General features: G+C 37.6%; 2 protein-coding genes across 3 annotated transcripts in view; one reads left to right on the top strand and one right to left on the bottom strand.

The window, feature by feature from the left end:
• LOC106093679 (U4/U6 small nuclear ribonucleoprotein Prp31) lies at window positions 1-2,170 on the top strand. 2 transcript variants are annotated; one of them, XM_059369911.1, is made up of 7 exons: window positions 1-18; window positions 254-625; window positions 683-887; window positions 952-1,094; window positions 1,154-1,338; window positions 1,395-1,685; window positions 1,747-2,170. In XM_059369911.1, the coding sequence occupies exons 2-7, from the start codon at window positions 280-282 to the stop codon at window positions 2,083-2,085; spliced, it is 1,509 nt and encodes a 502-aa protein (XP_059225894.1). In that variant the 5' UTR covers window positions 1-18; window positions 254-279; the 3' UTR covers window positions 2,086-2,170. The 2 variants fall into 2 exon arrangements, with proteins under 2 accessions (XP_059225894.1, XP_013116251.1); XM_013260797.2 differs by lacking the exon at window positions 1-18 and having other exon boundaries at window positions 250-625.
• Window positions 2,037-13,462, bottom strand: part of LOC106093680 (endoplasmic reticulum-Golgi intermediate compartment protein 3) — a 26,213-nt gene continuing 14,787 nt past the window's right edge. The window contains exons 5-6 of the mRNA XM_013260798.2: window positions 2,563-2,764; window positions 2,037-2,484 (exon numbers count right to left, since the gene is read on the bottom strand). Of these exons, the coding sequence (XP_013116252.1) occupies window positions 2,349-2,484; window positions 2,563-2,764 (338 nt within the window). The 3' untranslated portion in view covers window positions 2,037-2,348. The remainder of the gene's footprint in view (window positions 2,485-2,562; window positions 2,765-13,462) is intronic.

Consider the following 13,462-nt stretch of genomic DNA (forward strand, 5'->3'; position numbering starts at 1 on the left):
CAACAATTTATTCCACTTAAAAAAGGACACAATTTGCATTTAGAATTCGTCTGAAGTGGACGCTTCGGGATTCGGTGCATAGTCATCGTTATACTCAGTACAGTTATAACTGTACATTGTTTTTAATTCTGTAATTTTATTACACGTGTTTTTATATACAGTTGGTGGGGACACCAACTTCGGAAGTACAACCTGGCATATAGAGTCGTACTCTGCCATTTCAATTAAAGTCCAAAAAAAAAAAAAAAAAAAAAAAAAAGGACATATCTAGTTCCCGCCATGTCTTTAGCCGACGAACTTTTAGCCGATTTAGAGGATGATAATGACGTCGACGATGATTTGGCCATGGAGGAGGAAATTTCGGAAGATGTACCAGAAGAGGCTGAACAGTTTCTAAAACCAACGGTAAATAATCTCATGGAAGTGGATGTGAAAGTAAATTCCATTAGGGAGCTTTGTAAACTCAGGGACTCGGATAGATTGCAGAATATCTTAAGTCTAATTGATAATTATTCGCAACGTCAGCGCACTGCTTCGGAGATGCTGGGAAATGTAGAATCTGATCCCGAGTATAGGTTGATAGTAGATGCCAACGCTTTGGCAGTTGAAGTGGATAATGAAATATGTAAGTTATGACAAAATGACAGTAGATAAAGACAGATGAGCCAATTTATTATTGCAGCCATTATCCACAAGTTTGCCAAGGAGAAATATCAGAAACGTTTTCCCGAATTGGACTCACTGATTGTGGGAGAAATTGAATATTTGCTAGCTGTTAAAGAATTGGGAAATGATTTAGATCAAGTCAAGAACAATGAAAAGTTACAGGCCATACTAACACAGGCAACAATTATGATTGTTTCAGTGACTGCATCTACCACACAGGGGTGAGAGTGGAAATAAAATTATGAAAGCCATAAAATTTGATTTCTTTCTCTTTTTTTATTGCAGCACTGTCTTAACCCCTAATGAAAAAGCTCAAATAGATGAGGCTTGTGAAATGGCCATAGAACTCAATAATATTAAAACCAAAATCTATGAATATGTTGAAAGTCGCATGACATTTATTGCCCCAAATCTTTCAATGATAGTGGGTAAGTTGAAACTTCTTTCTAAAGCAAATGTGGATTTAAACAAATTATCTATATTTTAGGCGCATCTACTGCAGCCAAGCTTTTGGGTATTGCTGGCGGTCTTACAAAACTTTCCAAAATGCCGGCTTGTAATGTTCAGGTACTCGGTTCCCAAAAGAAAACATTATCGGGGTTTTCAAAAACTCAAATGCTTCCCCACACAGGCTATGTGTTCTTTTCACAGATTGTACAAGACACTCCACCGGTAAGTAGAAGCTTAAGAGAATAACAAGATGCCACTGCAACTTCATTCAAAAATAGGATTTAAGACGTAAAGCAGCTCGTTTGGTAGCTGCCAAAGCTGTGTTGGCTGCCCGCGTAGATGCCTGCCATGAATCGGTACATGGTGAAATTGGGTTAAAATTCAAAGAGGACATTGAGAAAAAGTTGGATAAACTACAAGAACCACCTCCAGTGAAATTTATAAAACCTTTGCCCAAACCCATAGAAGGTAGCAAAAAGAAACGTGGTGGCAAGCGGGTTCGCAAAATGAAGGAAAGATATGCCTTGACTGAGTTCCGCAAGCATGCAAATAGAATGAACTTTGGTGATGTAAGTCTGTGGAAATTTAAAGCATGATTTCTAATATGATGAGTTATGTTTTTTCGTATAGATCGAAGAGGACGCCTATCAGGATGATTTGGGTTACTCTCGCGGTACCATAGGTAAAACAGGAACTGGCCGCATACGCCTCCCTCAAGTTGATGAAAAGACTAAAGTACGAATTAGCAAGACTCTCCAAAAGAATTTGCAAAAACAACAGGTTTATGGAGGTAGTACAACAGTGAAAAGGCAAATTGTCTCGGGTACGGCTTCTAGTGTAGCCTTTACACCTCTACAAGGTTTGGAGATTGTCAATCCCCAGGCAGCTGAAAAATCCCAAGCTGAATTGAATGCCAAATATTTCTCCAATACATCGGGCTTTTTGTCAGTTGGTAAACGGACAACATAAGTCACAAACACTTTTCTTTATTACAAAAACAATGAAAATACAATAATTAATCAATAAAAGAACTTCAATTATAATAAACATAGAAGGAGGGTTAAAAAAGTTTCATTTTCGTAGGAATGCTTTGGACATTGCGTCTAGTTTGGTAAAATATAAACACTAAGTATAAAATGCCAAACTTTAGAAGAAGAAAATTAAAGATTTAATAGAAAGTCTAGAAAATTAGGTCATTGAGCACCTTTGGTATGCGAACTTAACGAATGTCGTTAACTTAATTTCCCTATTTCCAATTTATTGCGTAACACTTCCCAAGAGTTGCTCAAAAATACAGCGATAATTCCGGCTACTGTAAATACTCCGCCGATAATAGAACAACAGTTGGTGGCAAAATGACCAAAGGATCTGTAAGTAAAGTGGGAAGGAAGATTGATTTGATACTTATATGAAATAAATAAAAGCAAAACTACAAATTCACTTTACCTTTGCTGTTCTTCATATTTGACCATCAGTGGGGACAATTCATAACTGAAAAATATTCCTGGCATTCCCCTTTCTCTGCTGCTCAAATCCTTGCGGTAACGTGTAACAGAAAATTGATTGGTGTTAATTGGAGCCGTATTAGCTCTAACATAAACTGTAGGTATAATCTTGAGATAATAATTATACATTTCCGACTTGGCATCTAAAAAAAAGGCGGGAAAACATTTTAAAATTATAGGCAACGAAATCGTAAGGGAAATGAGACAAAGCTAGCAATTCTCAGTCATAAGTGTATAGCAGGTATAAGATTAAGGATCAATCGGATAAAAACCGAGCCTCAAAAAGTCAAAACGTTTCATATGGGGGCTGTATGTATTTATGGACCTATCTGAGCCATATTCGGGCAAAAATTAGCAGCCTGGGTTATCAAGATGTCCAATCGGCAGATTGGGTTTTATCTCCTTATGATCCTGTCTCCCAAAGAGGAGAGAATCCAGCTGTATGACCATGAATATGAATATCGCTAGAATGGATGGATCGGAGGATCGGTTAGTGGATGTTTTTCGCTTGATAAGTGCATTTATGAGCCCTCTTCCCGTCAGCTAGCCCAACAGTTTACAGTTTGCTCATTTGATTTTGATTTAAAACTGTAAAACATCTCACGTATCAATGTTTTCTTAAGCGACCTAAGCAATTTTAAGTTGTTGTTGTTGTAGCCACATTTTCATGCAGAGGTGGCGATCCTTGTCAAGCCCCTGTGTGAGCAAGCTCGTTCCGGTCCAAAGGATCGACGGCGCGGGAACATTGGCCATTGGTTATTTAAAGGCGACAATAACTCGCTTTGTCATATCGAACATTATAGGTACTTAGTATTTGTACAAGAGCCGGTGCCGTCCGGTCTCTCACTGAGACTCTCCGCTCGATACCGCTGATTGTCCGCGACTGCCGTTGCAGCTACTCTACTACTATTTTTAGTAATCTAGTACAGTCGAACTTCTCTATGACGATCTTCCCCATAATGAATTGTTCTCTATAACGAATACTTCTCGGTAACGAATTGTTTTTAAAGAGCAATTTGAAGTTTTCATACAAACTAATCTCTGTGTAACGAATTTTTGGCAAACCTGTTTCTTTAGTGAAGCTCACACAAAGAAGAGAAACAAAACAAGACTCTGTGGTAACCCTGAACTTGCCGACTTCTGAAAGTAAACGAGATGGCAACTCTTCAGCTGCCAGACGAAGACGAAAGCAATTGCTAGTCGTTCAGCTTTCAGCTGTAGACATTCGTAAAAGTTAATCGAATTGCTGTCGCACAATTTTATATTAAATAAAGATAGATTTAAATAGTTGTTAAGTTAAACTTGAGCCTTTTATTGGCAACAACAACTATATTGGTGACCCCTGCACTTCACGTACGGTCTGAAATACAATTGATTTCAACGTTATTGAAAATTTGTAAAGGGTGATTTTTTTGAGGTTAGGATTTTCATGCATTAGTATTTGACAGATCACGTGGGATTTCAGACATGGTGTCAAAGAGAAAGATGCTCAGTATGCTTTGACATTTCATCATGAATAGACTTACTAACGAGCAACGCTTGCAAATCATTGAATTTTATTACCAAAATCAGTGTTCGGTTCGAAATGTGTTCATTCACCGTTCAGCGATGAGGCTCATTTCTGGTTGAATGGCTACGTAAATAAGCAAAATTGCCGCATTTGGAGTGAAGAGCAACCAGAAGCCGTTCAAGAACTGCCCATGCATCCCGAAAAATGCACTGTTTGGTGTGGTTTGTACGCTGGTGGAATCATTGGACCGTATTTTTTCAAAGATGCTGTTGGACGCAACGTTACGGTGAATGAACACATTTCGAACCGAACACTGATTTTGGTAATAAAATTCAATGATTTGCAAGCGTTGCTCGTTAGTAAGTCTATTCATGATGAAATGTCAAAGCATACTGAGCATCTTTCTCTTTGACACCATGTCTGAAATCCCACGTGATCTGTCAAATACTAATGCATGAAAATCCTAACCTCAAAAAAATCACCCTTTATTTGTGAAAGCAAAGCAGCGGCAGAATTTTGAACTTCAACGTCACTTTCATCACATTTTGCACGCATCGTTTGCTGATGCATACCAACCAATACCAAAATAGTAAAATGTTAATATTTAAGAATCTTGAGGATTGTACTCATGTTTTCCTACGCATAGAAAAATCCCAAGAATTTTACGGTTGAACATCGTTGCTTTCATAACATGAATATCCTTTTTTGTCCTACCTCTGCAACTATTGCTATCTTGATGTTCCCCTATTTGGTTCTGCTATTGATGAGCCCATGTTAGGAGTCGCTCCTCTACGTTGAACTGAATCTTGCTGCTGTAGACTCAACAGACCCATGTAATTTTGGTAGCCTAGCGCAAGTGTCTGAGACTAGCACGCCAAATGTCCAGGTTCAAATCCCACCGGCAGTGGTTGTGGTTTTTTTTTTTTCTTTTCTTTATTTTGCTATTCATTTTCAAACAGATTTTAGTCATTTTATTTAACAGAGAATGCTCTTTCAAATAATTTCATATGATTGTTGCGCACTTCGACTTTAAGAATTTTGCACAAATTTAGATGTGGTGAATTTTTATAACGTTTTGCATATATTTTCTAATGAGAGATACTTCTGGCAGTTACATTTCCATGGTTTGGTGAGAATAGTATTTGTATGGAGGACATATTGAATTTTGGAAATTTTTGTTAGTAGTGGTAATTCAGCTAATATGTTCTTGGTCACGGCCGAGTGTAGAATAGGGGGCAACATCGCAGCCTTCATGGTCAAGCATCTGGACAATTTTTATTTGAAATGCAGCCTTACGCATTGCACGCTCCCAATATATAATTTTTTGCGACAGAATTCTAAAGTTAACCAGACTGTGCACTGAGGATGTCTTTTTTTAGATATTCTAACAACGTTCCCCCTCAGTTTTGTCACAAGGAACATATGCCGTACATCGAAACCCCCCTGTTGTCCATTCGAAATTTCATTTCCGAATTTAAATGAATTTTGAATTTTGCCAGATATATTTAGAAATGTCTTATAATGGGACATATAGCTCATATATAGTTAATAAAACCAAGTTGAGCGGCATAATAATATAATAAAATGGATTATTTTGTAATTATGAACTAAATTTGTGAGACGTTTGATTTGTAAGGGCTGGATCAGAGGTGTAGGATAACAGAACATGGATTTACCATGATGGTTTCGGTTCTAGGTAAACGGGTAGGGCGGGCAAATGACTTGCGCATTAAACAGCTTAGCGCAAGTGCATCAATTTGGATAAAATTCGGATATCACTCCTCTATCTTTCTTTTTTTTCTGTCACTTTCTCTAAATTTCTCGAGGGCACAATTTTGTACCTTCGATGACGACGAGCGATAAGGGTGGCAAAAATGCGTGCCATGCCTCTCATTTCTCATAGGCCAACTTCTAAGAGGATTTTAGATCCATTTACACCGATGTTTGCTACAACTGGACCATTCGAAATAGTTAAAAGAATTTCAGATCGAATATATACAAGAATGTTAACATATCCGTCGACCGTCTGAAAGCGGCTTCCATCATCAATAATTCTGAACGACCGGTAAAACAACATCAAGAACCACAGCCAACACAAGATGCAACGTCGATATCTGAGACTATTCCATCTTCGTCAACGCCGGCATGTGGATGTGGAAACCCCGAACTTGCCGACTTCTGAGTGTAAACGAGATGGCAACCCTTCAACTTAGACCTGGAAAAATAAAAAAAATTGCTAGTTGCTCGTGAGTTGTTAAGCCTTCGGCTGTACACTTTCGTAAAAGTTTATTGTATTAATTGTCGCACAATTTTATATTATATAAAGATAGATTTAAATAGTTGTTAAGTTAAACTAGAGTCTTTCATTAGCCACAACAACTATAACTCATTCAATGATGATCATGAAGGCACCTGCAGGGAGACACAAAATGAAAATTGCAATTAAATACGTTAGATTTTCAATGATTACAACGCACAGTAGACGAAACGGCGAATCTAGCGCGTCATAATTCAAATTTCACAATAGATAAATGGTTGAGTATTTTCCATATTTCAGATTTCCGACATGTACACGGTAAACTTACTGCGTGCCTTCAAACAAAACAATGTTTTAAAAGGGAACATGTGTATTTTTGGTACATTTTATGTTGTGCGCCACAAGTTTGATAAATTAAAAAAAAATCAAAAACGGTTTGTGGTAGGGGGCGGTATTGTGGAGTAGAAAAATTCCCCCAAACAAACATATTGGACGTAAATATCAATATGGGACTCAAATGAAAGGTATTCGGGACTAGACTATGAAAATGAGGTCCAAGTAATTGGGGGTCGCCCCACCCTCAAATGGGAATATAATACGATCCCAGCTAGATGAGCCTGAAATTAAAGGCATTTGGAAGCAAATTACGAATATGACATTAAACTTTGTGTTCAAGAATCTGGGTGGTAAAAATTCATCATGCAGCAATTATCTTTGTTATTGCAACCTATCGGTCCTTAAAATAAAGCAAAATAAAATATAGGAATTTCGTTGCGGTTGTTTGCTGTATTATTATTTTTTTAATTTCCCTCCCTAAGATGGGCCTTAACAATATGTGTTTCAGGTAGTTTAAGTGGTTATCTTTGCCATAGATAAAAAATTATTAAGTAGAGCGTGAATATCCAAGTTTGTGTTAAACTGTTAGAGGGGAAGGCTTAACGAACGTGAGAGTAGGTCACGTTACTGAGGTGACATTTTTCTACGTCTTGAAAGCGAAAGCTCAGTGGAGCGGGTTTGATTGAAAATGTAGCTCAAGTGGCGTGCCGATAAGTACACATTTTTTTCGTTTTGTCACTCGATTCGTTCTCCAAGTCATTGAAAACAGCTGATTTTATAAACGAATCGAGTGATAACAAGTAAAAGCGGGAAAAGTTCGGCCGGGCCGAATCTTACATACCCTCTACCATGGATCTTATTTGTCATTTTTTTTGCCCGATTTCTCTTTATAGGTAAACAAAGGATAATGATAAAAATTGCAAAGCTATTGGAGCTATTTCAGGTTATCAATCAATTCGGAACATGCTTGTTTGGCTGTTGGAGACCATTGTAGATGTCATTGGGAAAAATGTCAGCAAAAATTGGATACGAATTGAGCCTTATAGTGGCTTAAGAAATAAAATCGGGAGATCGGTTAATATGGGAGCTATATCAGGTTATGGACCCAATCAGACCATATTTGGCACGTATGTGGAAGATCATAGAAGAAGTCGTTAAAATAATGTTTAGGCAAATGGCATAAGAATGGCGCCCTCTAGACGCTCAGAGAGTCAAATTAGGAGATCGGTTTATATGGGAGTTACATCAAGTTTTAAACCGGTTTGAACCATACTTAGCACAGATGTTGGAAGTCATAACAAAATACCTTATACAAAATTTGAGACAAATCGGATAAGAATTGCGGCATTTAGGGGCTCAAGTGGTCAAGATCCAAAATCGGTTTATATGGCAGCTATATCAAAACATAGACCAATATGACTATGACTAATAGGAAATATTTGTGCAAAATTTCATGCGCCTAGCTTTATCCCTTCGAAAATTGACGTGCTTTCGACAGATGTTGGGTCTCAGATGAATATTTCGATGGTTTACAAACGGAATGACAAAATTAATTTATGATGGAGGGTATAAAAAGAAAAAAACAAATTTAGTGGTCTAGACCGTAAGTTTTTGTCCTGAAGTTTAAATGGATAATGATTATTGTCGCAACTATTATTGAAAGAATATCCAGTACAGACAATTTTTTCTGATATTTTTGGCATGGGTAAGCCGAAGATGCTTTGAATTTGAATAGCCAAGCAAACCCGAACAAAGAAAAAGAGCGCAAGAGGTACAGGAGAGTATGTTTAAAGTCGATCATATGCTTTTCACTACTGTTTTGACAAGTTGTCTGTCCTTCGAATAAATAAAATAAAGGAACTAGCCTTTGACTGTTTTCGGTATTATTTGTTTAACCCTCCTACCCTCGGACAAGCTTCCAGAATAGTCTAAAAGTTCTATAAAAACATGGCCGTAAAATATATACGTAACTTAGTGAATGCAAAGACGAGTAATTGAAAAGAAAGTTATAATTCATATGGTGTAAAAGGAAGCGCAGCGAAGCGGGCCGGGTTCAGCTAGTCTCATATATAAAAAAAAAAGTGTTTGGGGGACCACCCCAATACCCAAAACATCGGACATTCTTACCGACCATGGCAATATGGGACTCAAATGAAAGGTAATTGCGAGTAGAATACGAATCTGATATCCAAATGTGGGACCAAGTATCTGGTGGTCCAGGGAGTGGACCACGTATCTGATATCAACATTCGGGACCAAATGTCTAGGGGACGTCCCACCACCATAACAACCCCCAAATAGGACGTATTTGCTCACCAAGACAATTTGGGTCTTCAAGACAGTGGAGATCGGTATCGATAGTTTTTAGAGCCCATACCCCAAACCCGACATATTTCCTGACTTTTGCAATGCAAATGCAAATTTTGCCCATGAACATTCCACTAAAGAACAGGGGCAAACTTCTCACATATCAATGAGTGCAGTCCGATTCAAGTTTAAGCTCAATGATAAGGGGCCTCCTTTTTATAGCTAAGTCCGAACGGCGTGACGCAGTGCGACACCTCTTTGGAGAGAAGTTTAACATGGCAAAGTACCTCACAAATGTTGCCAGGATTAGGAGGGTAATACCACCGCTGAAAATTTTTCTGATGGTCTCGTCAGGATCCGAACCCAGGCGTTCAGCGTCATAGGCGGACATCCTCACTTCTGCGCTACGGTGGCCTCTAATAAGGGGTTTAAATGAAAGGTATTTGAGCTTAGAAAACGAATTTGATATCCAATTTCGAGGTCAATGGGAATATGGGGTTCAAATAATAGATATATGGGAATATTGCATGATGCTGGTATATTTTCAGGGTTAAGTGTTTGGGGGACCACCCACTCCCCAAAACACCCCTAAATCGGGCATATTTACCGACCATGTCAATGTAAGGGCGCAAATGAAAGGTATTGGGGAACAAAGCACGAAATTGATACTCACTTTCAGGACCAATTTTCTGGGGGTCTACCCCTTTTTTTAAAATACCCCATTGCACCATTGCAATAAGGGGCTCAAATAAAGGTATTTGGGAGTACAGGGTGGCTGATGAATATTGCTACAATGATGAATATTGCTACATTTTTTTTTCGGTGTATGGAATACATTTTTCTTTTATTCATGTTAAATTAAATTATTAAATTAATTATTAAATTATTATTAATTAAATTAATTAATTAATTAATTAAATTAATTATTAAATTATTATTATTAAATAGAAAAAAAGTTATTACATTTTTTTTTGGTAGCGGCTTTCATCAGCCACCCTGTAGAATACGAATCTGATATCAAAATGTGCGACCATGTATTTGGGGCACCGCTCCTTCCCCAAACCTCCTCCAAATTAAAGGTATTTGAGATTATAAAACCAATTTTGGGCCCAAGTGTTTGGGAGAGGCCTCATCCCATAAACTCTCCTTAAAACAATAGCATTATGGGGTTTAAATAAATGGTATTTCAGGGCCAACTGTCTGGGGACCCGCTCACCCCCAAAAACACTCCTAATGACACTCCATGAGAAATAAATCTTTTTAAGAATGGAGTACATCTAATATCCAAACTTAAATGACATTAAACCCTCCGAGCGGATTCGTAGTCCAATAAAGATCATACGGGATTCAGATAAAGGCATTTATACTATGTTATGTTATACTGTTAGTTAAGCGATATGCATATACTATTTTCGTAGCATGTTATTTCACTAGAAGCTCTTTAATTATTGGAAATAAATATTCCATATAAAGTAAAAAAAAGCGCAGCGGAGCGGGCCCGGTCCAGCTAGTATCACATAAAATCTGATTTACTTTATTTGCTTTAATTAAATTGAAATAGGAGGCCACCGTATAGCAGAGGTTAGCATGTTCGCATATGACGCTGAACGCCTGGGTTCGAGTCCTGGCGAAAACATCATAAAAAAATTTTAGCGGTGGTTATCCCCTTCAAATGGTGGCGACATTTGTGAGGTACTATGCCTTGTAAAAATTTCTCCCCAATGACACCTCTTCGGCACGCCGTTTGGACTCGGCTATAAAAAGGAGGTCCCTTATCATTGCGCTTAAACTTGAATCGGACAGCACTCATTGATGTGTGAGAAGTTTATCCCTGTTTCTTAATGGAATGTTCATGGGCAAAAATTGTATTTGCAACATTAAATTGAGCATCGTTGGTAATAATAATTGGATTTGCTGAAGTTTTAGTTTAATTTATTTATAATTTTCGATTGTTTAATTGGTCCAATTATAAAATTGAGTACGTTATACGGAATTGCGATCACACGTTCGGATATCATTTATGCCTGCTACAAATTCCATAAAGTCTCTTCTCGTTAAATTTAGCAGCGTATTTTTAAGAGACAAAATTATACAGAAATTATAAACCCTTATTGGTATAGCATATGGTGAGTAATTTGGATTCGAACATTTCTAACATTGAAAGTGTGCTGATGATTCCGTGATTAACAAACGTATTTGAATATTGAATGATCATTTTACTCCTGCCAATAGTTTTTTTGGTGCATTGTTTGACAAGTTCCTAAAGTCAATGATCATATCGAAGTTTAGAATCCTAAGTTCAGATAGACCTAAGGCAAAACTAATTTTCACAGATGGAAAAGAAGCTATAAAAGATTCCTCCAGATGTTCTGCTTTGCTAAAGCTGAGTTCTGATCAGCTTTTCAGGCGGAATGCTGTCAAACTCCATATAAAAAACGTCGGCGAAACCCTGGAGGAAAATAGGCGAAAAAGTAATACTGAGTTTATACTGACGAGAATGGCAAAAAGAAATTTTAGTGGCAACGCTTGGAATTATTTTCGCCATCACTTTTGTTTGTTTTATTGGTTGCAACGGCTCATTTTTTTTAAATTTTTTTTTTGTGAAAAAAATTTATAAAACCAAAGTGGAAGTAAAAAACATATTTTGTTATGAAAATCAAAAAAAAGTGATTACTTTAAAATTTCGCTCACGAAACAAACATTTCAGCGACTATTCCGAAAGCAGAAAAGAATACCAACAGTAAATGAAAGTGATGTTCCTATGGTATTTCAATGATTTTGCTTTGTTCAACTTGTTATAGCAGCCAATAACTTTATGATATTAATTTGTTGTTGTTGTTGTTGTAGCAGTTTATTGTGTTCTATCTTTCGTCTGTTTGATTCTGTTGAGTGTCAAGACCCAGGAACTCTGCGACTAAGATGGGGTGCGTACACAGGGATCTGGGTCGGAGTCGAGTGGGTCTGGCCGGACAGTTAAACACGTGACGTGTATCGTGCGGTCCCTGGTTACAATCGGGACATACATCTTGCACGTCGGCATCAATCCTAGCTCTGTGGGAATTGAGGCGGCTGCATCTGCCGGAACGTAATTGAGCCAGAACAACTCTGGTTTGCCGGGGGAGGTCGGTTTCTTCGAGTGCAATGGGTGGCGATCGTTCTCCACGGACTACATTCACCCGGTAGCAAATTACCGCGTCTGCTACCGTGTCTGCATGAATGTTGTTCTGACCCGCTTGATATGCCGCTTGATGTAGAGGTTCTCTCTTGTAGCGCTGAACCTCACGCTCTAGATCGTGAATGAACTTGTCTTTAACACATAGCTCGAGACACACTTTGATATAAGAACTCAGTCTACATGGCTGCTCGATTTCTTCTTAATCAGTGACGATTCTCTGGCCAGGCTCAAAAGTGTTCATCTCCGCCAGATCATGCCCTATCTTCACTGTTTTTCATTTACAAGTAAGAGAGTTACCCGAGTATGTAGAGTACCATGATTTTAAGAACATAGATTGCGATGATTTGTTTTTGTTTTTTAGTGAGTTTAACGCTGATACCTTTTTCAACGCAACTGACATTAATGTTAAGTGCTCTATTATATTTCTTCTCTTTTCAATTCCTTTTTTTTTGCTGTTATTAGAAAGCGTTATATTGCCGAAAAGACGATTGGATGGATTCGAATAGGATTTCGCTAAATCTTTAAGAGGTCTTGCATTTTCAGCTTTTCAATTGCACAGTTCAGAGGCAAACTGGTGGACATATTGCAGACATCGTAACAAGGCAAAAAGCATTATTCGGAAGAAAAAGAAGAAATTACTTTTCAGTCTTTTCTGGAGTTTACATTCATGTGCATTGTGGAAAGTGTTAAGAGATACTAAAGGTGTAGGTGCGGATAATGATGTTTTTCTTGACTACCCTCCCAATGCTGTTAATTCAATGCCGATAATTTCGATGAATTTGTTAATTATTTTTCTTTTCAATGTACAGTAGACCCTCGGTTAACGAACGCCTCGCTTAACGAACTTTTTGCACAACGAACACATTTAAAAAAAAAAAGTTTCGCTTAACGAACAAAGTTTCGTATAACGACCAACGCAAAATGGGAAATACCGAATTGCGCGGAAAACTTCTGTTGGAATCACTTGTGTTCTTACATTTAAGAAGACGTGTTGAGACATAGAAACATATAGTTCATGTTCATTATGTATTTGATTGTGTTAAAACAGGGGAACTACCGAATTGCGCATAAAAGTTCTCTGTTTGTGTTTAGCTTTAGTATCACTTGTGTTTGTACAATTAAGAAGAAGTGTTGTCATTTTTTGTGAAAGTGTAACGTATCATTAAAAGATGCCTTTAAACGTAGATTCGCAAGAACAGAAAAATAATAGAGCAAAAATAACTATAGCAATGAAGCATAAAATCATTGAAAAACAT

This window comes from Stomoxys calcitrans, chromosome 1, assembly GCF_963082655.1.
Source record: "Stomoxys calcitrans chromosome 1, idStoCalc2.1, whole genome shotgun sequence".
Taxonomy (NCBI): domain Eukaryota; kingdom Metazoa; phylum Arthropoda; class Insecta; order Diptera; family Muscidae; genus Stomoxys; species Stomoxys calcitrans.

Bases quoted from the DNA above. Each gene is read 5' to 3' on its own strand.
- LOC106093679 (XM_059369911.1), top strand. From the start codon at position 280: ATGTCTTTAGCCGACGAACTTTTAGCCGATTTAGAGGATGATAATGAC. The intron at 626-682 runs GTAAGTTATGAC...TTATTATTGCAG, and splicing joins TGAAGTGGATAATGAAATAT to CCATTATCCACAAGTTTGCC. The intron at 1,095-1,153 runs GTAAGTTGAAAC...TCTATATTTTAG, and splicing joins AAATCTTTCAATGATAGTGG to GCGCATCTACTGCAGCCAAG.